Source organism: Zonotrichia albicollis, chromosome 10 (assembly GCF_047830755.1).
Source record: "Zonotrichia albicollis isolate bZonAlb1 chromosome 10, bZonAlb1.hap1, whole genome shotgun sequence".
In the NCBI taxonomy this organism is placed as follows: Eukaryota; Metazoa; Chordata; class Aves; order Passeriformes; family Passerellidae; genus Zonotrichia; species Zonotrichia albicollis.
Genome location: NC_133828.1, coordinates 36452969 through 36480075, shown reverse-complemented (window position 1 = coordinate 36480075; position 27107 = coordinate 36452969). Strand labels below are relative to the sequence as shown.

Genomic DNA, 27107 nt, shown 5'->3' with positions numbered 1-27107 from the left:
ATGATATAATGATATAAGTTTAATGTGGGTCCTCCTGTTGTAAGTGGACTTGTAATAGCTTTTGTTGTGAACCAAAAAAGATTGAGTTCCTGTCAGCTGGGGTAAGATTAGGGCAACAGAAAGAGCAGTCCTGGTATGAACTTTGGTATCTGAAGCTCTTAATAACCATCTTTGTGGTGTCTAGAACTCATTCTCCCTCTCATGTTGTATGCATGCTTCCCTAATTCATTTGTATTTTAATCATAATAATGCAGACCATTTCACAGCATTGACAGAGTTAATTATAGAAATTCCTGAATGTTTTGAAGATGAAATTGCAGAATCAGGTGGCAAAAAACCCCAAACTTTTTCCTTTTATTAATTGATATATGGTGGGGTTTTTTGTGTGTCTCAGATTTTTGTTGCTTTCTTATTTTTAGCTAACCCATCTCCTGAAATTATCTGGCTGCATAATGGGAAAGAAATCCAGGAGACAGAAGATTTCCACTTTGAGAAGAAGGGCAATGAGTACAGTCTGTACATCCAGGAGGTGTTTCCTGAAGACACAGGCAAATACACCTGTGAAGCCTGGAATGAAGTAGGAGAAAGTCAAACACAAGCTACATTGACAGTTCAAGGTAGAAAATTCCTCTTCACTTTATAAAATGGTGAAAGAAAATTATTATTCTATTGTGCTGGAGGAATGTCTGTTTAAAATACATGAGTGTTTATAAGGTTTGTTGTGAAGGACGCTCAAGTTCTCAGTCTCTGCATCTGAATTAAAAAGGATTTTGAGCAGAAGCAGCTTGGAAAAAAAATCTTTTCACTCTGGAACATTATGTTACTATTTCAAAAATGCATTCCTGAGTCCTATTTCTAGGGACAGTGCAAAACTTCTGCTAAATGCAGCTTTAGATTACAACTATCAGGCTTACTTAACTATGGATTAAAGTGAACCTTTTAATATGTTTTTGTTTCTAATTGAAGTCCTTAGTCTTTGAAAAAGCTTTTTAGGAGCTAGGTATCCTGGCTTTATTGTTAGCATTGTAGTAGTAGCAGGTGAGGAAGACATGATTTCTGCAGTCTGAGAAGTAGCTGCAAAAAATTTGGCTTTAAATCTCCTCACATGATGTTAACCCCTCAGCAAACACTCAAGTACCTACCAACTTCCTGTGCCTGGGCACACACTGCCTTTGTGACAGGGACTTCTTCTAGTATTGACATAATGAATATTGACATTTCCTCATAGCCACTACTGAGAATTAGTGGAAATCACTGTGAGACTTTTATTATTTTAATATAGAATATCTTATCTGCAGTGTTTGAGAGAGCTGTTTAGTCTATTGTCACTGTCTGCTCTGAATTCAGACCTTCCTCTCTCCCCCAGCCCCCCTGAGATCTGGCCTTGGGGTCAGTCTTCTATATTAAATGCAATTTTATGCAATTGTTAATGATGATTTATTGCATGAGCTCTCAACTGCACAGCAGTCATAGTACTGTTACTTGGCGTTAAAGTTATTCCTACCCCTGTTCTCTAAGGACAAATCTCCAAGATTCCTTTTAGGGCAGCTTTAAAGTCCCTTTGTTTTGCTCTTAATATAAGCTTGGATCAAGCCAGTAAAGTGCCAAGTAAATGATTAATTTTAGTACGAACACAAGTTACTTCCAAAATTAAAGTCTGACTTATTTTCAGATTAAAAACTTATACCATGCATGTTCAAAATAACTTTCCTTGCCTGTGATTGCCTTCCCTGAAATTAGTTAGCTTAGTGGTGACATTCAAGTTTGGCATTTTCTTCTGACTTGTAAACTGTGTTTGTAAACTGCAGAACCTCAGGATGGTATTCAGCCCTGGTTCATTAGCAAACCAAGATCAGTGACAGCAGCTCCTGGGCAAAATGTCCTGATATCCTGTGCCATTGCTGGAGATCCTTTCCCCACCGTTCACTGGTTTAAAGATGGGAAGGAAATAATGCCGGGGACAGCGTGTGAAATCCTGCAAAATGAAGATATCTTCACACTGGTCTTGAGGAATGTGCAGTCTCGTCATGCAGGGCAATATGAAATTCAGCTCAGGTACGTTGGCTGTGAAAAAAAAGGTTGTTCCCTTTGACCAATTAGTTATATTTACCCTCAAGTTAAAATTCTCACTCAAAGAAGTAGGAGTCCCATCCTATTCAAGTGGAACATTAGGGCACTAAAGGACAGAATATTTCTGAGGGATAAAAAAGAACTAATAAAACTCCAAGAGAAGAGAGGAAACACAAGAAGAGTCAAAAAAAAAAAAGGACAAAGTAGTATGGCTTATTTTTGTGATCCTATAAAACAAAGCTTTGTGGCAGCAGTGTGGGAAGCATTTTCTAGCAAGGAAAACCACAATCAATGTCCTGAGTTTTGGATCTATTGTTTATCATGTTTGGCATCTCTCTAGGTATTTGTAAGGATGCCTCTTTCCATGGGAACAAGCTGTCTAGAGAGGGCAGTTACACAAGATCATACCTTTAAGGGGAAAAAGTGTTTCCTGGCCATGTTTGAAATGTCTGAATCTTGTAAGCAAGTTGTCTCCTTTTGCTGACATACTTTTGAAATAAGGCACCTTGATGTTTTGAACATCTTGTCATTCCTACAATATCTGGAAGAGTTGTTTTGAATTTAATTGTATTTTATTCTGGTAGAATAATTGGACTTTAAATGAAGAGTTAGATTTGCTAGGTCCTTACCTTGTAAAAAGTGCCACAGCACTTACCATCTGCAATGGAAATCATTCTGTGGTATTTACTGTGCATAGATGTAGTTGCTTTACTTGCCTAGTGTTTGGGCCTTTCTTTATTAAAATTACTTCATCATCATGGGCATTTGAGTCCATTACACTGGAAGAAAATTATTTGGTTTTCTCCACACACTCACTTTTTAGGCCAGGTGTACAAGTCTGAATTGTCCTTTGCTACTTGGAAATAAATTATCCATATCTTCTTAATGCAAGAAAGGAGGGGATTTCTTAATAAATTCAACCTATTTAGCTTGTAAATAATGAGTTTAATTTTTTATAGATACAGTTTTTTTCCCCAACCAATGTGCCCTAAATGATGATGGATATGTCTCTATGTAGATGTCTCCTAGCTCGAAGGTATGATTTCATGGACTATGACAGGCAGACACAAACTAGCTTCAGTATATTTTAGTATTTAAAGTCAAATGAGGCACTTATTTTTCATCAGAAAAGAGTGGTTTAGAAAATTACAGATGTTGAATATCAAGATTTCCTATAATGTTTTTCTGTACTTAATTTCAAGTCTTATTGATAACATTTATGTAGGTGGAGCCACATGTGCTATGACCTTCTTGCAAATCAGCTCTTCAGTAGATTTAGGCCCTTTGTAGTCGGCAGTAAGCTGTGAACTGGCTCATTTCAGAGCTGGCTTTTTTGCAATTTACCCAGGTCATCTGGGACATTCATAATGCTCATTTGAGCAGCTCATGTCTACAGAAATCCTTGTATTTATTGTCCTTTGGGGATCAGGGGTGTTTCTACCACTCAGTATCTCTGGCAGGATTAGAAATGCCAGTTCAATTTCATTCAGGTCACCAACCTCAACAGGAGGGAGCAGAAACTCTGAGAATTGCTCCTTGCTGCTGGTACATTTCCACACCTCACTGTGTTTGCCCTGGGCATCTCCTCTTATGATATGCTGGTTTCACTTGGAATGAAAAGACAATGAGATATTTCAGCAAAACTTCAGGGGTGGAACAATGAAAGAGGACAAAGGAGAGCCAAGAGAGTTTTGTTGGGACTGATGTAGGACTGTCTTGATCAGGTGTGGTTGGTGATCACTCAGATCAAATTCATCACTGGAGCTCTTTTTTCAAAGTAGAAGTCTCATATTATCATAACTCTGGAATGTACACTTAGAAAGGAAACTATTCCAGGCAATGAGTAGATGAGAGGAGTTTTTGGGGGGAAGGAGAAAAAGTAAAGTTGTAGCCCTAAAACAAGAATGCAGATTACATGCTAGTTGTAGCTATTCCCTATTCCTTTCACTACAGAAATAGCTGGGGACCCCACAAAGATCAGTGCATACATTCTGGCTTTTTCTAATCCATAATGAGTAATGCTGTGCTGCAATTAGAGCAAAGGGAATGCTCATATCTCATTCTACCCTGCTGTCACTTGTGAAATTCCAGTGAATGTTCAGAGAACAGAAAGGCATATGTTTTTAGGCACTGGATGTGTACTATGAGTAACAGACAGGTAACAGCCTCAGGCATATCCAAGGAGCCAAAAATCAGCTGTGTAACTTTGAGTTTGCAATAGAGTTGCAATAATCTTCAGCACTAAATTTTCTTGACTAAATAGCTGTTGAACTGGCTGCATTTGTCTTGAATACTTGATTAAGAAGTGTTTATATATTCAGAAACTGTTTTAACAGTACCTGAGAGGAAGAGAGTTGTGTTTTGTGTCTTTCTCTCAAAAACTCCTACAAAGTCCATTAACAAATATGGAATAACTGAGAAAACATAAATCAATTCACTAAAGAGTTTACTGAGTTGACAGTAGGCTATTTTTAAACATAATCATTTTCAAAGAAAATGTGCAGCTTCTTTTCACATATTAATTTTAGAAGCAGGTTGCATAGCTGCTCTTAGGGAGTCACTCCTTCTCCAACTCTCTTAATTTAGTCCAGGCACAGTTTCCTATTAGTGTTAATTATTTTACCATTTTGTTCTCCATTATTCTTAAACTCTAAATTCTGTCCTGATACCTCCACAATTCTTCTGTTGTGTTGGCTGCTCACAAATTAAAACTTTGGTCTTAATCTGTTTGATTAAGATCTGTTTGACTCTTGCTGGTTCTTTCTCCTTTAGTTAGAGTGAGCTGATAAGGATGTGGAGCCCAGTGTGATCCTGGTGTGATCCATCCATGATTGCTCATTGGCTTTCTGTCTTATCATCCCTCAGCATTATTTAGAAAACATCTTTGCTTTGCCTTTTACTATTTAGCAGACTGCTAAGTCTGAATTTTTAGAAGAGTAATCAATGTAGCCCCTCCTGGTCCTTTATTTAAACCTACACAGGCCTGATTCCTCTATTTTTGTATTTTTTTTTTTATTTTAATTGTCTTAATAATGTTCCATTAAGCCTGTTATGTCTCAGGCTCTGAGGAATAGTGCTGCATAAATATTAAAAGAACAGATTCATCCACTTCTGCAGTTCATCCATTGAAATTTGAACATTTTACAGCCTTCAAAAAGCTTAAAATGGAAAATAAAAATCCTTTTCCCTACTCATAAAAACAAAGATACCTATTTCCCCTCCTATCTTTTGCATCCTTCCAGTGATGCAGGCACTGGTATCCTGTTATCCCAATATGACTTTTCCATATTCTTTCAGTGCGTACATTATAAATGTGAGAACTGGACAGAGACTGATTTTTGAGAAAACATTTATCTTTATAGCAACACAATCAATATGAGACACCTCAGAAATCATGCTGCAGTTCCTTAAACAAATCATCTGCTTTTTTATCCTTTGTCTTCTCAGACATTGTTGTTTTCTTCTCCCACACTCCATCTTCCATACAAGTTTGGTTAGTGTTGATTAGTATTGATTTAGATATTTTGATAAATAATGTAAAAGCACTCCTAAGATTACATGTCATTAAGCTAAACAGTAAATATAGCTCTGTCTTTCTGTAAAATTCAGTTTGCAAACCTTGTTTTCTCTTGTTAATACATTGTCTATTTTTAGAGAAGAAAGCCATTACTCTTTCTTGTTCCATCCTCCCACTTAGTGCTGTAAAATGCAAATTAAAATATTGTTCTTTCAGGTACAAAAAGCTTTTGGCAAAACATTCAAGTGAGGTAAATGAGTGCGTCCTCTTTGAAGCCAGTAGAGCTGTTCTGCTTTATACCAGCTAGAGTTGTGATCCAGTAGATCATCTTCTTTCTTTGGGGCTAAAGCTTCATGGAGTCTGGGCTGTCTCTCCATTTTACTCACAGAGAAGCTTCAAAACCTCTTTCTGAGGATTTTTAGTTACCTGAACTGAAGCACCAGCTATAAGAAGGGATCAACTTCTTCACCCCTTTCAGTTCATTCTTGAAAAAATGTCATTTACTCTGCAGTATTTATTTCACACTTGGTAGGCTGGTAGGAAATTTCAGTATGTCCCCTCAGTATAATTACAACTGCTTTTTTTCCTGTTCCTCCAGGGAGTGCTTCCTAGGGACATGCAGACAATAAGTCTCATCTAAGGTTCAGTGAAAATATTTGAGTAGGTTCTGCCAAGAAACTAGTATTTCAAGATATTTTGAACATAAAAGCCATTCCAGAGAAAACTGATCCCACAATAGGACACAGAGCTATTTTTAAAATTGCCTCAGGCTTTGCAGCTGGGGTTTTATTTGTTTTTGGTGGGCTTTTTTATTAATATTCCTTGACATTTTAAAGATAAGACCTGTGCATGAGCATTCTACAGAATAGTCCTGCAAAAGTCAACACTTCCAGGCACTTCTTCACAGCAAAGCTACTAAGCACAGGTTTTATCCATGTCTATCATTATTCCACAATAACAGAGCCACTAAGATCTGTCTGGGTTTTGTTGACAAAATGCCAACACAGAGAACCTCAAGCTGCACAAGTAATGTTTTTATTACCAAGATTCAAAACAGGAGAGATGTGAAAGACTTGAAGGTGTGCCCATGTACTGCGAGGCTCTCTTTTTTCTAACTGCCCCTATGCATCTTTGCCTTGCCTGGATTCTGAAATTGTATAAATGTAAAAAACATTTACTAAGGTTCTGGGATTATTCTTGATTGAAATCGGTATCTAAATCACCCAATCCTTCTTCATTTTTCTTGGCTCGTTTCTCTTTTTTCCATCCTGTGATCTCCAAGCTGGGTCGGTGTTTTTAATTTCACCTTTTTAGACTCTGTCACTGAATTCAGAAGACAAGAATTTGTTCTCCCTGCTCCTAAAATCATCAGTTTGATTTCACTGGGAGCAGACCTTACCCTAGGAAAGCTTCACTTTTTAACAGACACAGACTCAAGGTTTGTATCCAGTAGTCTGCTTCTCAGCCATTCACTTGAATCAGAAATCATAATTGAGATAAAAAAACTACCTTGTGAATAATTTTTCCATCTAGGTACTTGTATGTCCCACAGTTGCCATAATTTCTAAGTGCTTCCCAAGGTTTTAAAAATAGAAAGAACAAAATGCTCTCCTACTTTCTTACCCCCTCTTTTATTTTCCAAACCCTGTGAAAAATAGCTTACTTTAGAAGGATTTACTTTGCCTGCCTTATTTGCTTCTTCGCATATGCAAAGAATTTGCAGAGGGAAAGATGCCTTGCAGAAATGGGTCCTGCAGAAATGCTGCCATTCTTCACAGTGGTCAGGACCACATGCAGTAACCCTGAATTCCTCTCCTGGGACACTGCTGTCTCTGTTACTTCAGCCTCTCCCACTGGTGACACAATTCTTGTGGACAAATATTTTTACCAAAGAGTCATGGCAGAAGCTGAGCAGGGCTGCCTCAACATTTAATGTACTCTGCAAATTGTCTATACTTCAGCATGCATGGCTTGTCCTTTGTCAGCTCTGGATTGGTTTTAAGTCCTGAACAGGAGGGATCTTCAGGTAAACCAACAGCCTGTTAAAGCCCTGCAGAACTGGTGAATGAGCAGCTCCAGAGCTTAAAAACTTTGGAGAAGCAGAGAAAAAAACCTCAGGAGTTCCAATAGCAGCAAAAGGGGCCGGTTTGAAATGCATTGTATGAAAACAAGAGGTTTTCAGCAATGTTGCTACCCTGCCATAATTTTATGCCAATCAGTATGTTGGGAGGAAGTGATTTGCTATTCTTATTATTTATCTTTCCATTTGTCTTAGCTTCTTTCTATTTCTCTTGCTTCCAAATGGAGGCCACACATACGAGTGAGTAAGAATGGCAGATCTCCAGTGCAGGGCTGAGTTCAACACTCTGTGCCTTGACTTGGATCCTCTCCTGCCCTTTGGACAGTTTCTGTTTGGTACTCAGATATTATCTAGTTTTTTGTATTGAAGGAAATGAGGATTGTTGCTTTCAGTGCTGTCCTCATGGATTGCTTTCAATAGCAGTTTGTAGTGTACATATTCTGGCTTAATGGATGTCAAAGTGTTAAGACATTCCTCTGGTTTCTTGTTGTTAGTGGTCTTAAGATATGTTTCTATCAGCAGGGCCTTTACTTTACAATCAAGATACTTTGATCAAACCTACCAATTTCTTTGTAGTTTTCATGTTAGGCTGATCCACTGTTTCTTTTTCTAAAGCAATAGAAATCAAGGGAAATATATCTGAGAAGGTGATGGCACTAACTGCTCTTATAAAGACAAAGTTTTGTGCTGAATATGTGATTCTGTTACCTGTGTTATCTTGCCTTCACTGCAAGTTAAAAATGGGTGAAATTATAGGGAGTTTTTCACACAAGCAGTACCATATCTAGGAAAGTATTTCCATGCTCTATTTAAAAACCAGGCCAGACAATATATTTATGGCAAGCCAGCAGTCCAGAGTCCATGTTTTAAACGTCAGGGCTAAGTGGACTTGAAGGTGCTCTTATCTAGCAAGTTCAAAGCAGAACACAGCTGGGAAAACCTGCCTCTCTTGCCCTCCTCCCCTCCAACACATGTGTTTTGCTCATGTCCAGGAAATGTTTTCAGTAGCAAAAATTGGTTTTGCTCAAAAAAGATAAATAATCCAGGACTTTCTAGTCCATTTACAAGCTTATACCTAAACTGGGAAGGATGGGAGTGTTTTCACTAATAAAAGGTATTTCTAGTCCTTAATCAGTTCAAGTCTGTTTTTTTAATAGCAGTCAGGGGAGTGGTGGCAATAGTTACACAACTGCTGGCCTGGGGGAGTTAAATTTTGCTTTTGGCATCTCCTGTGTTAAGCAGAGAAGAGCTGTTTGGGGCTGGAAGAATGATATATATCTGCGGGAGGGAGGGAGCTGCAGGGGAGCGGGGAGCACTTTAAATGAATTCTTTAATGGGAGCCCTTTCCAGAAGGCATCCGTGGTATTCCTCTGCAAAAGGAAGAATAAGTACTCAGCACCATATATGGTGACACTTTTATGTTTTTTAATATAAACATGTACAGGCTGGAGCAATCCGTGTGGATGGGTTTTGCTGATTGGTTGGGCCAGAGGGGAGGGAAGGAAATGAGACCCTGTTTTTAATATCTTAACATTAGAAAACTTAAGAGCTTGGGTTTGAATAAATAAACAGTAGGCAGAGTTGGAAAGATTTTCAGCTTTGTAAAATAGCCCTTTCCTCTGTCTTGATTTTCCAGCTTTTGTATTTGTTTTCCTTTAGCTTGTTTGTTTGCAGCTGCTTCATTCTGTAAATTGCTTTGATTTTTGTTCAGGGAGTATGTTGTTCCCAGTGCAGATAGCAACAGATCAGTAAAAGCTATTTCAGATAGCTTGGCTCCAAATGTAAGGGGACCAAATTCACTCAGTCAATCCCCACAGTTCTGGGCATAGAAAAGGGGAATGCCACACTGGGTTTGAGCTGCTTTAGTGCAACACACAATCACTTAGCTCAGGCAAGTTACAGAGGAAGAAACCCCTGCTTTTCTGATTTCACTTAAATATTTCAGGAACCAAGTTGGAGAATGCAGCTGCCAGGTGTCTCTGATGCTGCGGGAGAGTTCAGCTTCCACAGCAGAAATGCTCAGAGAGTGAGTATTTTTCCCAGGGACTTGCATGGGTGGGTTCTATTTTTTGCTCCGTTAATTCCCTGCCCTTACAGACCCAGGCTGGCTGCTGTTCAACCTAATCCCCAAATGTGACCTAACAAATTGTTTTCATCATACAAGCTAAGCACATTGTACCAAGCCAGAGTAGAGAAGATCTTTTTTGTTTGTGCCCTTATATGGCTCCTGAAGTCATCATTGATGCAATAAACTAATGGAGTATGCTCCTCTAATCAACCTCCCCTTCTATAAACACATTTTGTTCCTGCTCTGAGATTGTTCCCTGACATTTTTAAACCAGCCCCTTTCCTGGCTCTCTCTTTCTTTTCTTTTTCGGATCATAGTGGGAGGGAATCAGCCAGCTCTGGAGAGCAAAGAGATGGTGGAGATCATGGTAAACTAACATTTGGTAGAACAAGTGGCTTCAAAAAGAACAGCAGCGTAACCAGAGTAGCTGAGGAAGAGCAGGAGGACGTCCGAGGCGTGCTGAAGAGGCGAGTGGAAACTCGGGAGCACACGGAGGAGAGCCTGAGGCAGCAGGAAGCTGAACAACTCGATTTCCGTGATATTTTAGGCAAGAAAGTCAGCACCAAAAGTTTTTCTGAGGAGGAACTGAAAGAAATCCCAGCCGAGCAAATGGACTTCCGAGCAAACCTGCAGCGGCAGGTCAAGCCCAAGACCTTGTCAGAGGAGGAGAGGAAAGTCCATGCTCCCCAGCAGGTGGACTTCCGCTCTGTGCTGGCCAAGAAGGGCACCCCAAAAGCCCCATTGCCAGAGAAGGCACCACCTCCTAAACCCGCAGTTACAGATTTCAGGTCTGTGCTGGGCTCCAAGAAGAAGCCACCTGCGGAGAATGGCAGTGCCGGCACCCCTGCCCCGAACACTCGTGCCAACTCTGAAGCCCAGAATGCGACCCCCAATTCTCAAGCCCCTGTTGCCAAACCAGCAGTGAAGAAAGAGGAGAAGAATGACAGAACCCCAAACTGTGCAGTGGTGGATGGCGGAATAATTGGGAAAAAAGCTGAAAACAAAGCACCAGCAAGCAAACCACCAGCAAGCAAAGGAACAGCACCCTCCTTTACAGAGAAGCTTCAGGATGCTCAAGTAGCTGATGGTGAAAAATTGGTCTTACAATGTCGGATTTCCTCTGATCCCCCTGCAGCTGTCACCTGGACTCTAGACAGCAAAGCCATCAAATCATCCAAGACTATTGTCATCTCCCAAGAAGGTAAATGAATTGCATTACAAGCCAGCTGGATGGCACACTGTTATATCTGGCTCTTGATTAATAATATTTAGTTCATTAAAGGTAATGCAATATTTATTTAAGTCCTGTGCCAGTAACTGTTTCCAGATGCAGCTTTCTTGTTATTTCAGTGGAGTACACAAGGAACAGTATTGTTTGACATTTCTTGCAGATTCCCCTTTAACAGCCTGCAGATGTAAATTTTATAAAGTTGAACTTCTTGCATTTTTAAATGCTGTTTACATTGCTAACGCTGTTTAAGGAGCTGGTACATGATGCTTATTTAAACTAAGCTTTAAGGATTTAGAACATTGAAAGCATAATAATATTATTGCTGGTTTACAAATTCTAATTGAATTCTTCTGTATGTTTAATATTTCATGCTTTTTATTGCAATAAGAAACACAGAAGCAAAGAGGGGTTGTGTCATTGAAAGAAATTACTACAGCTACAAGTTAAGATCAGAGTTGAGAACAGATTTCCAGTGTATTTAAAGCCCCACCACATATGCTTCTGTTGCCATTACAAGCACTGAAATATTTGAACTACACTGGCTTGGTGACTTCAAAACTGTATAGAATTTGGTAGAAATCCTTAGAGGGAATACTTATTGTTTTCAAACTGAGTGATTCCCTTATATTTCACATTTTGGATTATCAAACCCACTAGACTGTTTTTTGCATGAAAATTAATGTATCTAGATAAAATATATTTTTCTTGGGACAAAAATAGGAAGCAAGGACAATTAAAAGCACAGAAAAACCCCTTCTTTACTTCATATGTGTTCCATAAAACACTGAGGAAATTATCTGGAGAATTATATCCTCTGGCACATTGGAGCAAAAAAGTTTGTGTTCACAGTGGGAATTATAGCTTGAAACAGGGGTCTGCACTCTTACTTTCCAATCTTCCTTCATATAATCCAGGTTATTTTTAGTGTTACCAAATGATAACCAAATTATTATGCAGAACAATTCAGTACAACCAGTGAATCCCTGGGCAGTGTTCCAAGCAGAGTAACACAGGTGTTCTCCTGACGTGGGTGCAGTCAGAAATTGCATTGTCTTCAGAGAGGCTTGGGGTACTTGAGTAGAGCATTAAGGAGATATCAAAGTAAGCAGATGGAGTGAGGCAAATGGTAGCAGGTGCATTGTGTCTGGCCTGTTTCTGAAGTAGCATGATGTGTTTTTTGGGGTTTTTTTTGTGAGTATGTGTTGGTTTTCAGCTAAGGTGACTGCATAGAATAAGGATCAGTATCATGTACCTGAGAAAACATTGACTGGTGGAAATGCCATTCTTACAAAAAGGACTGACAGAATCAGTCAGTTTAGCCAGCCTTATGCTGGAAGCAAGATTTCAAGGCTTTTCCTGGAGTTGCTCAGAGTGGAAAATAAATTATATCCCAAAGTTCCATGGCTCCTGTCAAAGTACATCAGATAGACTGCACCTCTGTACCAAAGCTTCTGAGCTATGGTGGAGCCTCCTAAAGTCCCAAAGCTTTACAGTGCTGCAGAAAGCTGTTTGCTTCACTGAAATTATCAGAGTAATTGACTGTTATAATCCCCCAACTCATATTCACTTTATAAAATGGTATTGTGGAGCTGCAAATGGAGGGTAGCTGTTTGCAGTGAAGTGATGCTGATGTCCACAAATGCTCAGTCACCTGTCAGAGCAGGGCAGGAGGTTTCTCCCATCCAGCTTGTCTGGGCTGGGTGACACTCCTGGTCACAACACTCCATAGTGTCAGGCTTTAGCAGTGCTTTCCACTGAGGTCAGGATCAAAGCTCAGCCCTGCAGAAGGAATTCACTGTTCCAGGAGTGCTTCCTGCAGGGGTGAAGACACTGTCCTTGTGTTCCACTTGTACCTGCACTGTTGCACTTGAGCCATGCTTAGGAGTCCGTGTTATCAGTATCTCAAAGTTAGACTTTCTTCTGCACATATTTGCAGAGGCTCTTGGAAAAAAATATTACACAGGGCTCTGAGTTTTGTCCTTTAATGGAAAGACAAGGAATGAGGATTAGAACTATTTTTTTTAAACCTTATTACATACCCTCTGGTACACTGGGTGCATTGCATGATGGTCAGTTTTGGTTTTTTTCCTGACAGTACCTGCTAGCTTTGGCTCTTAGAGCAGAATGTGTTGCTGCTCTCTCATTGTAAGACTCTTTCATGCCAACTGTTAAGTAATTAACTAGGTATGCATGATACTTTAAGTTCCAGATTTCATAGAGATTCAGTTTTCTCTGTTTCCTTAATTAGGAACACATACTTACTTGAGGGAACCAAGAGAGGAGAAGGAATAACTGGAATAACAGACTGGAACTGAGGAATAGCAAATTCAGTCAGCATCAGGAAATACTGTTCAATAGGGAAACTGTATGGATTAGTCTCGTAGATAGTGTTTGGAGCAGCTTTAAACATAGAGAGCAGCAAGAACACTGGATGCAGCACACAGCAGGCCACAGGCAAAGTCCCAGTTTCCATCCTTTGCCCCACACACTGAAAATGCAACACCATCACACCCACAGGTGTACCTCAGCAGCAGTGCCTCTGTTAAAGCTTGGAGCAGCATTTAGTGGGCCCTGGGGGTAATGCCCCAGAGTCATCCTCACCTGGAAGAGGGTTGAGTCTGTGGGGAACTAGAGAAATTCAGAGCAAAGAGACATAGCTCAATTTACATCTTGCAAAGCCATTTTTTTATTTCTTTGCTATGACCTTGCCCCTCCTTGTGTTCAGCAACAAAATTCTCTATAGAGGAAGAGGATAGTCTAGATCTGTTCTTAGCCTTTTCACCAACTGCTTTGTGGTATTGTCATGTTTGGTGATGACCATGGGGGTTTTTTCCAGATTCACCAGAGGTATTTCACAATGACTTACATGTTCTTAATGAGCTGGATACTGCAAAATTCCTTATCTAGAGTAAAGCATGTCCATCTGCTTCTTAGCCACATTACTAGCCCATGTTAGTACGGAATATTGTCCCACAAACTGGTCACTGTAAGTAATGCATGAACCCCTGAATGCTATGTAATTGTGTTTTGGAAATTGAAATATTTCTCTCTGTCATTCCCAGAAGAGAGGAGAAAAAAAAGGCAAAAAGGGACAGAAGTTTACTCATGTCCTGGTGCTAAATATGTTGTGAAGATAAATACATAAAATTCAGTTTCAGGAACATGTGATTAAACAGTGGCATATTTGGCCAGGAAGGTCAAACTTAGTGAGAAATATACTTGTTTGTAACACGTTCACAGGACAGGCAAACTGTGTAAAAACTATGTGTAGTCACTCACTGAAAATAACTTTCCTTGGCATATTTGTCCTGGCTGATACTGAGGCCCTTTACCAGTCAGAAGCAGTGCTGTTCACAGGTCTCCCCTGTGCTTGCGGAGCCTGACTGGCACTAAATTGCCCACACAATGCAGTTCAGCAACTGGAGTGCAGGAGAAGGGAGAAGCAATCCTTGCTTCTGTGCCATTGGAGAAGCCTGGGTACAAACACCTGCATCAGAATAGTCTCTGACTGGTAAGGCCTTTGCCAAAAGAAGAGCTAAACCCTGCTCAAAAAGTGCTTAGGCATATTTATGCAGCAATTGGGTGATTTCTGGTAATCTAGGGCTTGTAGTGTATTCCATTATTCCAGGGTTAAGTTTAGTTAGAAGTCAGAATCTGGGCAGCATTATCCTGAATATCACAATCCCAACAATAGCTGATAGCATGTCATGTTCCCTCCATTTTACATTTCAGCTATTTTCCCTTTGAAATCATGAACATCAGTACACATTTTTCTTCCATTCCTTTTTACATTTCCCCAAATAGTACTCTGTTGGTTGATTGGCAGGATTTTTGGCTTAATGTATCATTTTTATGATGAAGTGAGCTCTTGCACTATTTTTCTGATGTGGAGCAATTTTTTTAATGGTTTGATTTTATATTTTTCTTCTTTTTAACCTGTCAAAGTGCAATTATCTACATTCCTGAGAAAGATATTAATGTGCTTTTTGCCCATTAAAGATCAAAATAAGTGGTTGCTAGCAATAAAAAGAGGGTGCTCATAAATTGGACCATTATACATGCATGCAGTATGGGGTAGATGATGCATGGTTAAGAGCCTCTTTAATAAGAGGCTTCTTTGCTCGAAGTCATGGGGGGCTTTTTGTTTGGAAAAAAGTTTTTAAGAAGGCTCTAGCAGACATTGCAGTGAAGTTAGACATATAAGGACAGAGTAGAACAATTTTCCTCACAGAGTGAACCCTTTAGAGCAGGACCCATTTTGTTTTACATTTGTATAGCACTGGCCCAGCAGTGCCCTGTGCTACTCTCCTGCTGTCCTCTTGGACAGAAAATCCACCGAGAAAGTTCTTGCATGGCTCAAAAACTTGTTCTGTAAGATGGCAGTGAAAGGGTTGTGCACAGCATCCTTAGTAAACTGGCCAGCTGAGATGTGTGAGTGAATACAAGTCTAAACTCACACATTTGCCACTTTTAAAGTCAGCTTGCTCTGCTTTGTTTGGATAGATTTAGTACTCTGTGACTATATAGATGGAAGAGGAACTTTCTAATATAGACTCAGGTAGCAGTGATGCTGTAGCTTAGAAAATGCCCTGAGTTTGTGTTGCTTTGTCTAAACCAGCATTTTTTTCTTCCCAAGTTTCTTGGCAGCGTAGAGATTTGGTAATCTTATTAGCAATAATGCCTTAACAACTTTCTTGTGACTTAACTCCTAAATCTTCCTACCAGTCATGCAAGTCTACGTCTGCCAGTCCAGCTAGGAACTGCCGTGACTTTTTTGTTTTCTTTTTAATTAAATTTGAGCAAGAATTTGCTGTATAACACAACTCTGTGCACTGCTGAAAGCAGATGCATTTTGCACTCTACAAAAGCTTCTTCACAAAGTTAAGGTTGGGGAGATCATCTGAGCATCAATTCTGACACAATACCATGTTTGGCACAGGCCACATTTCCCTCTGCACTGTCATTTATGTCTGAATCTATTCTCTTCCAGACAATGTGTGAAGTGTGGTATTAAATACAGAAAAAGAGAGACATTTCCTATAACCACTGGCAATTTATTGCGAAGTCTAGCTATTCCAGTAAGAGTTTTGTTATTAAATCAAGAACCAAAGCAATGCCTTATTTCTAATTGACAGAAAAGCTTTAGCTCTGTAACCAAGAGAGCTTTCTTCTTTTTTGAAACTTGACAAGTCAAGCTCTTACTGACTTCCTCTCCGTAATGCACTTCATCCAGCCCTTGGAAGCTTGGGGTTGTTTTGTTTGGTTATCTTTCCAATACCTCCTCTCTGGTTGCTGTTAGTTTATTATCCTATTTAGAAAAGAGGAAGCAGAATCATGTGTTGGTATCAGCATCAGTGAGAAGGAGATCACCTTCCTGTGGCTGCCCTTCCTAGAGGTTATTGGTCCTCCTTCTACCTCACAACTTTGGAACTCATGTTTGTCATTTCTCTATTAAGCCTTTAAACCTCCTGCATATACAGCATCCCTTGCTGCCATCAGAGCTTTTCTTTTCACTATCTCAAGCTCCATTTTCTTTGAGTGAATGGGTCTCAGCTTAACAAGTTAATGACATTGTTTAGGAGGACTGCTCTGCTAACTTTTCCCTTTCCAAAATTCTTTCTAGCATCTGTAAATTTATAAAAGTTAATTTATGAGTACTTCCATGTCATCGACTAAAATATTTAATAACTTGGGACGTAGTCTGGTCACAGAGGAAATCCACTAGAAACAGACTGAGTGATGATTTCCTATTGTCAGCTTCTTCAGGAGATCTTTATTTTGGCAGCTCTAACTCCTCTTAAATCAATGTCATTTATATAGTAATTAATTATTAATTATATAGCATTAACTAAAATAAGAATAATGTGATTTTTGACAAAATATTCAGTAAGGGTTAAGAAATTACCTTTGCACAGATATATTTGCTGGTTAAATGTCCAATGTTGTGAATCATGAAAGTAGGTTTCTTACATTGTTTTCCTTAAAACTCTATCAATTATCAATAATTACATTTGACATTTTTTCTTCTCTGAAATTCATGTGGGTTTTTTCAGTGTTTTTTCTGTTGTCATTGTAACTGTAGTCAATATTTTCCTGGTCAGTCCACTTCTCATTTTTAAACATGACTGTGACACTAGCAAACATTTCAACTTGCCCAGAAAATTTAAGATTTATTAGAAAATTAGCTTTATAAGCCAATGAGTTCCTTTAAAAATTATTATGTCTCCTAGGCACAATTTCTCACAGACCAGTGTTTATTAATATTGCCTAAATACTCCACAGTACTTTCTTGTACCATGGGATACAAATGAGAAAGCCATAAACTTGAGTCTGCATCATGGGCAGGAATCAGGAGGTTGGCCAGCTAGATGCCAATGTAGGGAATGAGACTAAGGAGCTGGTTTTTGTTGGTTTGTGTATTTCTTTTATATCTGAGGTTGACTTTCTGAGGAGTTTCATGGAAAGAATGCAGAAGCCTAGAGATATTTTAAACTGTCTTGCACTATTTTTGAGTAAGTCAGAGAACCCTTTAATAGCTCAAAATTCAAGAGAAAGGCTCTGTGTATCTAAACTAGAGTCTCCAGTAAAGTATCAGCTTCTGTGGCTGTTAAGTTCTTTTCTAGAGCTGCACCAGTCCCAATGTCTAAGTGGTAGATTCCAGTATTCATGTTTATTCCAATCCTGCACTTTGTGACAATGTTTGAGATCATCCATGGCCTGCTTCCTAAAAACAGTAGAGGGCTGGGGTGACAAAATATATAGCAAGCATTTTTAGCTGACTGGGATTTGTGAAGTGCCAGGATTTCAGAATACCCAACTGGAGTAACCAGTCTGGACTTCCTGGCAGTTCTGAGAAAATAAGCTTATTTCAGATCATGATGGGGTTTGCAAAGGAAATACCAAATACTTCATTGAAAGACATTTGGCTTTCTAGCCCCGGGAATTGACTGTAGCTCTAGATCACAGAACATAGGCCTGGTTGGGTAGTTTCCCGTCCTTATGAAATCTCATCAAGTTTTGCCTGGTTTTCAGTGATTTGGGGTTTTTTTCCTGGTTTTCCATGAAAATGAGGTTTTGATAACCATGCTCCCTCAGCCTTGCCTTATACTCCTGATCCAACCTGGCCAAACTTTCTGATCCATTGGCCAACTCCATACCAAGTCCTAGTCCTACCCAGCTCCATGAATACTTGTGGCTATTTAAAGGAAAGTGACCCAAATTATCTCATTTTCCCTTCACTCCTCCATTGAGGGCTGCTACCATTTTATCTGGTGGCAGCAAGATGCCCAGCAATCCCCACATGTTCTGCATGTGCTGTTCCTGGGGAGAAAGAAGATGTGGAGGAAAATAGGATGCAGATTATTTCTTCTAGGAGGTGGGAGTTATGAGGAAGAAGGACATGGCTGTTGAAAAAAAGCACATTTCCTTCACCCTCTTTCTCACAAAATAACTTCAATAAATGAGTGTTGAGGAGTGACCCTGTGTCACATTAGTCTTCAGTGAGCTGAGGAAGGGCTTTTGGGCAGGTAGAAAACTGCAGAAGCTAAAGTAAATTGTGCATTGTTCCAGTCCCTTAATGATTCAGTTATTCTTAAAGGTTCCTTTCCTGAGTAAAGTGGCCCATGGTCTCCTTCACATGTATGTGTCCTTGTTCCATAGCTTATGGGTTTTTGTAATAGCATCTTTAGATTTCAATGTGCAATCTTTTCTAATCTTGTTACATAGATTTATATAAATTCTTAGACTGGAAGTTATCTTTGGCTTGCTCTCCAAATGTCTCTTTAAACAGCAGAGACATGTGAATTTATATTTGCTAGATGCCTGCAAGAATACTTTTCTAATGTCTCTCCTCCATTTGGAATGGAACTGCGGCTCGTGACATTTTTGGCTTCAGCCTGACTCATGGAAAAGCGTTGCCTCAGGGAGGGCACGTGGATTTTCTTTTCACCCTGTGGTTGGCTGAGCACAACCCATGTGAGTGAGGGGTCAGTGCTCCTCTTCTGAGACAGTTTTCATATCATTTCTCAGGGGAAAATAGTTATTATTTAGAACTGTTTTATTTTGTGGAGGATTATAAAGTGGGGGAAAAATAATTTTCTTCTAACAGATGTGTGTTTTTGGCAAACCAAATTTGTTGGAAACCATTTGAATGTTTTTTATAAGATTTTTCTTGAATAATGACATCCATTTTTAAAATGAGAGAAAAATCTGAATGCCAAGATCATAATTGCCATGTCCAAATGGAGTTCATCTCCAAAGAGAACCAGTAAATTCCCAAAGTTCTTCAGATGGAGGGGAGTTCTTCTGCAGGTCCTTTTAATGGACCAGTATCACCTGTGCCTGTGCTATCTCCCACATCACAGGGGATGCATTTGATGGGGAGCCTGGGGTTGAGCACTCTGGGAATCTTCCAGTTACCACAGAGAGAAAGGTGCTGGGAAAATTCCTTACATCTCAGGAAACAGGGTAAATGTCTGGAAAAAAAGATCCATCAATTCTTTAATTAGGAATGACTGTGAGAAAGTCAAACAGAGGAAGGGGGAAGGTTTTACTGCAGCTGAGGTAAGGGGAGGGTGGAGGAGTTCTGGACAGGCCAACAGCAATGGGCAGAAGTGCACAATGCCTCAGGCTGTGTTTAGGGGACAGCCCCAGCTTTCCAATGAAGAAGGAGAAAGCAAGCCCACACTTCAACTTCACTTAATTTAGGGATATTTGGAAGGGGAAAGTATGGAGCATTTTAATTGGGGGTCATCCTGGGGAGGAAAGCACTTAATTGTTCCAGGCAAAGCAAGTGAAAGTAAGGGACAAGGTTCTTCTTCCTCATCCCTCATCTACTGGGAACAACTTCTATTTTGGTTCACAGAATTTTCATTTTTAAGAGGAAATGTATTTCCCTTGGGTCATACCAAGCTTGCCTTGGTAAATAACAAGCTTATGTCGCATCCTGTGTCTGCAAACCCAATTAAGTCAAATTTTATGGTTTTGTTTGGAAAGAAATGGATTTGTTGCAGTGATAAATTTGATTGCCACTAATATGTTGGACTTTCTAATGGATGTTTTATAAGCAGTTATTCATTAGGCAATTCAAGCAAAAAGAAAATGTCTTTCAGTTGAGTTTTTAAACTTAGGCACTGAGCTGAAGTTCTGCCCTTACACACATGAGAGCAGAGTGCTCAAGGGAGTGCTAGAGACAAGGCTGAATCAAAACTTTGATAATGGGCATTGGACAGTAACCCTCTTATTTACAGTCCTACACTATGAGCACTTTGGGAAAAAAGCCACCCCGAATGAGGACTTCTGAGCTCTGCTGTAAGACAAGAAGAGCAGCAGAGGTGCTGCTCTGGGTCTTCTCTGCCTTTAGCAACCAGTTCAGGGCTGCAGGGACTACTTGGAGTATCTTGGGAAAAGCAATAAGATTCAATTTTTGATTTACTTACCATTAATAAGGCTTCAATAAGGTTGATTTTTTTTTAAGGAGAGCTTTTTCTAGCAGAAAAGATCACCTGTAGTGAAGGACTGGCTCATTTGACACCTTCTGCTCCTTACTAGCACTAAGGTTTTTGTGAGCTGCAGCCTAATATTTGCTCTCTCCCTCCTCTGTACAGGGACACTCTGCTCACTGACCATTGAGAAGGCCATGCCTGAAGATGGGGGTGAATACAAGTGCATAGCTGAGAACCCAGCAGGGAAAGCTGAATGTGCTTGCAAGGTGGTGGTAGAAGGTGAGTACTGTGCTGGATACAAGAAAACTTTTTCCTTAGAACTTACTCCTTTGCAGCTTATTTCCCAAGAATGACCTTTATGGGCTACTTAAACACACACACACAAAAAGAACTCTACCCCCTTCCCTTCTGTACTTTTTGGTCTACAGATAATTCAATGGCTACCATAAAGGAGCATGAGCAGAGAGACAGTACAGAACCAAGGGCTCTGGATGCTTTGTGCCATAATTTGTATTCTCTTCCTGTATTCTCCTCCTTCACTGTATTTCTAGAAGGTCTTTAGAGCAGTTAGCTGAACTTGTAAGATGTGTTTCTGAGCTGTGTGCATCCTTTGAGAGCCAGTGAGAATTGCCTGAGTGTCAGTCTGCCTCAGGACTGTGTGTGGCACATCTACAACTACCCACTTCTTGCATTCACAGATGTTTGGTTGTTTGATTTTCTCATGTAAGTGAGGAAAAATAAATTAGCAGCTCAACCACCCTTGTGTTCCGTAGTTTTAGAACATGGACTATTTACAGGCTGAGGTACTTGTTTTCAGCCATGGTTGTGCTGATGACACTGTACTCTTGTTCATTAGTCTTGGCCTTGGACAAGGCCTAGGTGAGGCTGTATGACACAGACCTATAAAGCTGCCATGGAGTTTAAATTATTTAAGGGGCTTTAAGTAACCAAATGTCCTTCTTATCAACTCACCTTCTGGTGAATTTATTTCTGAATAGTCTAATACTTTACATTGTGACCTAAAATGAACACAAAACTAGACAACAAGCCTAATAACAGAACTTGGGTACTGAACCTTTACTGCTGTGTTGCAGATGTGGTATTTGTGGCAGGAGATCTCAAAAAGAATACTATTATTTTTTTCCTAATGTTACATGACACAAGGTAAGAAGGTGATTCTGTAACTCCTTACTTAAAGACCAGTCTTCATGTAGCTGGAAAAGAAATTGATTAAATATTGATTACAATTAAATATACCTGTACCTTCTGTGATACTATGGTCACAGTGTAATCTGTCTTGGATATTTGATAAGTTATTTTTTATGATTCTGTAATTTAAAGTAATAAAATTTATCAGTGCTGAAATTCAAAGAATAGGCTTTAAGCAAAATCTAGTCCCTGAAACACCTTAACCACCACAGATCCAGAGTGTTGAAGGATCAGATCATCAAAAGCTTAGCATTCAGTATTTCTCTAGAGCTGCCCTAGCAACTCTTAAGTGCCTCAGTCACTTATGTGTTTTTCCTCTGTCCTCTGATCTCCTTCAAGCAGTTGCTTTTCTTCCTGAATCTTCCCTTAGCCTATTTCCCACTTCAAGTTTCCTGCTGGACAATGTATGCTCTAGGAGGCTGCAGGTAGAGTTTGGCTTGCAAAGTTTGTTCCTGGGAGGCTGTGAGAGGCTGGCCTGGTGATGTGAGTGACGTTACCTCAGCTGCCTGGCTTTCTGTGGTGCTGGTAGGAGCTCACTGCTCACATCATGCTGGGCACCAGGGTGACCACATTCCTTACCTCCATTCTGGCTGCCTCCTCTGCCTTTTTCATCCTCCACTGGCATGCTACTGAGAAGAGATTTTTGACAAATGGCACCATAGCAAACTCCAGCTATTTAGGAAAGACGCCATTCGATATCCCATGTCTGAGACTGGCACAGGGGATGACTGTTATTTTTAAATTAGAATTGTGATCTAAAACAAGAGTTCAGATTTCTCCCTTCTTCAGTCCACTGTCAGGATCCCAGATGCTGATTTTTAGACTAAGTAACCACAGTCATTATATTTCTTTTGACATCAGGGACTCAGGATTGGAGGAATGCTTGACTTCAGGTGGCAGATCTGTAAAATCTGAGTGTCTGAACTCTCACACAGCTTTCTGCTCTGAATTATTTACTAGGAAATCCTTGCTTCCTCTGTTAGGAAGGAAACTTAGATGAATTTTCACATACTAGAAGTCACCTAGAAGAAGGTGACTAAAATAGATGTTTCCATAACATTTATGTAATCTTTTTCTCTGTAGCTAACAGCTCTCTCCCTCACAAATACTCTGAAAGCTGAATATTTGGAAGCTGTAAAGTGATACAGCCATTGCTGAGATCATAATCTATAATCATACTCTTTCTTCCAAAGATAAATGTCAGTATCAAACAATGAGGCAAGCAGAGCTTGTTAGGATTTGCATTTTAGGTCATAGAATCCTGGAATAGTTTGTGTTGGAAGGGACTTTAAAGATCATTTTGCTCCAACCCCTACCATGGCCAGGGACTACTTCCCACAGATCAGGTTGCTCAAAGCCCCACACAGCCTGGTTGTGAACACCCCCAGGGATGGGAAGTCCACAACCTCTTTGGGCAACCTGTGCCAGTGCCTCATGACCCTCACAGAGATTTTCTTCCTAATATCTAATCTAAACTTTGCCTCCTTCAGCTTAAAGCCACTCCTCCTTGATGTGGCACTACAGATCCTTGTGAAAGTCCCTCCCAGCTCTCCTGGAGCTGGTTTAGGTTCTGGAAGGGGCTCTAAGGTCTCCCCAAAGTCCTTTTCTCTTGAGGCTGAACTGCCCCAGCTCCCTCAGCCTGTCTTCATAGGAGAGGTGCTCCAGCCCTGTGATCATGCTCAGCTTGAAATAACCTTTAAAAAAAGTTGCACCTTTTGTTTATATCTCATGTGGGGTACACATGGAAGGAAGCTTTATTGACTCTTAGCTGTTGGTGTAGCCTGCAGTGATGAGCAGTTTCTGGATAAGAGCTGTGCAATTGTGAAAATAGTAGAACCCATCAAATCTAAGTCCTGTGGTGTCCCTTTTGCTGTTTCTATTTAGGAATAAACAAATGGCCAAGAATATCTTCTTGGAGAGATTTAAACAGCTGGAGGAAATGTTACTCTTCGAAATGGGTTAGTCTGAATTGATCACATAGACAATGGAACAGAAGAATTACTTTACATCATTTCTTTTGAATGAAATTATGTTTTGATATGGCTTTGTTTCCCTTTTCTCTGCACTGCCTAACACAGCTTTGTGCACATTGTATTTGGTCTATTCATCTGAAATACCTGTCAGCTTAGATGGGGCCTCTTGTCTAGCTGCTTACTTGGGCTTGGATTCTGCTTTTGTGGAGGTTTTTCCCACTCTGCTCCCTCTTCCTTTCAGAATGTGACAGCAAATCTCCAGCAAATCCATGCAGAAAATTCTTCCTAAAACCCTAAAGGACAGCAATTTCCTCTAACTTTGCAGAAGGATCCAAAATAAACCTTTTATTAGACAGCTTTTTCATTATTGATTTTCAAATAGGATTTGTATTTTATTATTTGTTTTGATTGCAGATACCTCAAAGACCTCAAAGTCTGCTGAGAAGAAGACCAAGAAGCCTAAGACCACACTTCCCCCAGTGCTGCCAACAGAGGGTAAGTGACTGTGATTTGATTTGCTTTATTTCCAGTGGAAACAAAAGAGTGCTTTGGGATTCTGTGGTCATCTCCTTCTGTTTGCAGACATAGGATCAGAAGCCTGTGCTATTTCTTTAGCCCTTGCACTTAAGTCATGTGAAATGAGTTTTTGCCATGTGGGGATTAGAAGTGAGAGCCCAAACTGCAAGTTCAGGCCTCGCCCCTCTACTCTCTGTTTTTCATAATGGTGCAATAAACTTGTGACAAAGATTTATTTTTGGCTGCCTCTCAAAGAACACAGAAATACTGGAGTAGTTTGCTTCAATTTGTGCTGTGTCCTGTGTAGACAGTATGAAGTTTTACTATTGGTAAGCAAAGCATCTTGACTGAAATGCCCTGTAGAATTATCTGTCCTTTTTTGGCACGACCATGGAGAGTGATTTTGCAAATTCTGCATTCTTTGTTTTAAGCCTTAATGCTTAACTTGCTTCTAATACTTTCAGAAATAATAAATTAGCTATAAATTCCCATGTTTGCTACTCAGCATACATGCATTTGGTTAAGAGGAAACTTTAAATGGTAAAGGCAGGACAATAATATCAGTTTAGGAATTCCTAACACCAGTACTACTTATGAAATTAAGGGATACAAATATCTCTTAAATCAAAACTGGACTTTGAAAATTGTTTATATAAAATGTCCGCCATGTGAGTTCCTAAAGAGATGTAAAGACATGGTTTAATGGAAATATGGAATATTTTATCCAGCTCTCTCAAAAAATAAAAAACAAATAAACTCTAATCTGGTCTTCCAGCAAAAACATTTTTAGCTGCTTTCAGCAGAACTCAGAGCAGTTTTATAGTGATTGATGATCACAGATAATAACTGTGCTTCTGGAAATGTGACTTACATAAACTATGCCCTGGGCTACAGCTATTTCTGAGTTGCAGGCTGAGCACTGTAACTCTCTCTCCAGCTTCTCTTTGGGGATGTGGAAGAGTCCCACTGACATGCTCTACCTCTGCACCTGAGCTTCAAGTTCCATAAATAATAACAAGTAACAACAATGATTTTGTTATTGAACATAGAAAAGAAAATTTAAAGCCATTTAAATCTCCATGAAAACTGTGTTTTGAATTTTGCTTTCTATGCACACAACACACATATTTCCTCTGATCCTCCCAGCAGTGTTATCAATTGCAGCTTTCCCAGGAGAAAGTGTGAGTTGGGAACTAAGTCTAAATATGGAGATGTATGACCTGATCCACATCCTGCTTCTTTTGCTTCTGGTTTTAGCTGAAATTAAAATAGATAGCGAAACAACAGTTACCAACTCTGGCTGCAGAAATATTTGGGAAAAGAAAGTTGAAATAATGGGGAATGGTTTTTCTACATGGCATATTATTTCAGTGTTTCAAGTTCTTGAATTTCTCATAAGCTCTTTTTTCCAAAGTACCTTTAACACATCTTTCCTGCTGCACAGTAAACATCAAGGAAACCAGAGAAAATGTTAGGAAGCTGAGCTTTGAAAGAGTTTTTGGAAAAGCTTTGAAAAATACATATTCAATTTTAAAAGGATTTGGCTGCAGAGATTTCACAGGTGTTTTTTTAACATCTGAGAGTCTGAGGAATGTATTTGGTCTGAAATAAGTTTTTCTTTGTGTATTTGTCAGGGGTAAAATATACAAAGCAGATCCAGTGGACTACACAGTTCCAATCTACCCTGAAATTCTTATCAGATACGGAGACTTTAAAGTTCCTTACCTGATAGAGAATAGGCTTTACAAGTCAGATGTTTGTCTGTCTTTACTGTATATCTCTTGAAAAGAAGGTTAATATAGAATAACTGAATTAAGGTGTCTCAGTCTAATAAGGAGATATATTTTTACTCTTATCTTTTCTGGTCTTTTTTGCCACATTGAGTTACCAACACTTTTTTGCCACATTGAGTTACCAGTCCTAAGGGCAACTAGAGTGTACAGATTGATACTGAAGAAAGAGAGAGCAAAAATTCCTCATAATGTGACTAGAATTAACAATTAATAGATTCTGAATTTTACGTAGTGAATTCAGTCACAGCAGTATATACTCTATAGGACAGAGAGACTATATATTCTCTGTACTTTTCAGAAATACTTTTTAGGAAAAGATCCCTATTTTCCACATTCTGTAAAGAAGTGCAAGTCAAATTTCATGGTTAGCAGCGATGTCATTCTTTTCTCCCTTCAAATAAATTACAAGTGATCTCTGGTTTTTTGCCCTGGTAAACTTTCAGGAAAGTAATTAACTTGAGGCTCCTGAAAGCAAAGATCAATACATTTCTTTCTGTGGAAAAGAGTGAATGTTGGCAGTATGTTAACCTGTAGAATTTGTCTCACTGTGAGCTGCTGACTCAGGTCATTTGGCTGCTCATTCTGACAGTGTTATTTAATTACTGGAAGCTTGGGGTTTGTAAGCTACAGAAAACCAATAGTAAGCAGAATTTGGGCCATTGCTTCCTTTGATATGCAATACATACTGGGTTCTGCTGTAGGAAAAGAAGAATATCTTGAAGGGAGCTGTGTGTCACTCAGGGATTAACAACATCTCTGAATGGATGCTTGCAGTGTTTACTGCGAAAAGATTGCTCCCATGCTGGCAAATTACAAAACTTACAATGTATTTCCTTTTGCTTAAAATTAATATTGTGTCACCAGAATTTAGTAATCATTATGCAACCCTCTAAGGATAAATAGAATAAATTATTATTTCTGAGAATAAGAAACAGATTCACCTTTGAATCTGGGTGAAATAAAAGGAAGAAGAGAGGAAGGGCACCTCTGGAACTGGTTCATTCTTTACTGACTGCACTGTCTTGGGCTTTGTCACTTGGGTCTTTGCTCAGTGGATGTCAAATGTTACTGAGTTAAAATAATTGAGTGTTATGTTTCTTCTAAAAGAGGCAGTGGAAAATTGGACCCTTTCATATTTATCATGCTGCACACTGTGTCCCATGCCAGAACAATCAGTGGGTAACGTAAGGGTCCTCCTGGCTTGACA

General features: G+C 39.5%; 1 protein-coding gene across 5 annotated transcripts in view; it reads left to right on the top strand.

Moving 5' to 3' along the window:
• The window catches only part of MYLK (myosin light chain kinase), a 197022-nt gene that overhangs the window by 114501 nt on the left and 55414 nt on the right, over positions 1-27107 (top strand). For all 5 annotated transcript variants that reach the window (XM_014265771.3, XM_014265772.3, XM_074548806.1 and 2 more), the window contains 6 exons: positions 420-617; positions 1809-2055; positions 9613-9693; positions 10053-10936; positions 20572-20688; positions 24006-24086. In XM_014265771.3, the coding sequence (XP_014121246.2) occupies positions 420-617; positions 1809-2055; positions 9613-9693; positions 10053-10936; positions 20572-20688; positions 24006-24086 (1608 nt within the window). The remainder of the gene's footprint in view (positions 1-419; positions 618-1808; positions 2056-9612; positions 9694-10052; positions 10937-20571; positions 20689-24005; positions 24087-27107) is intronic.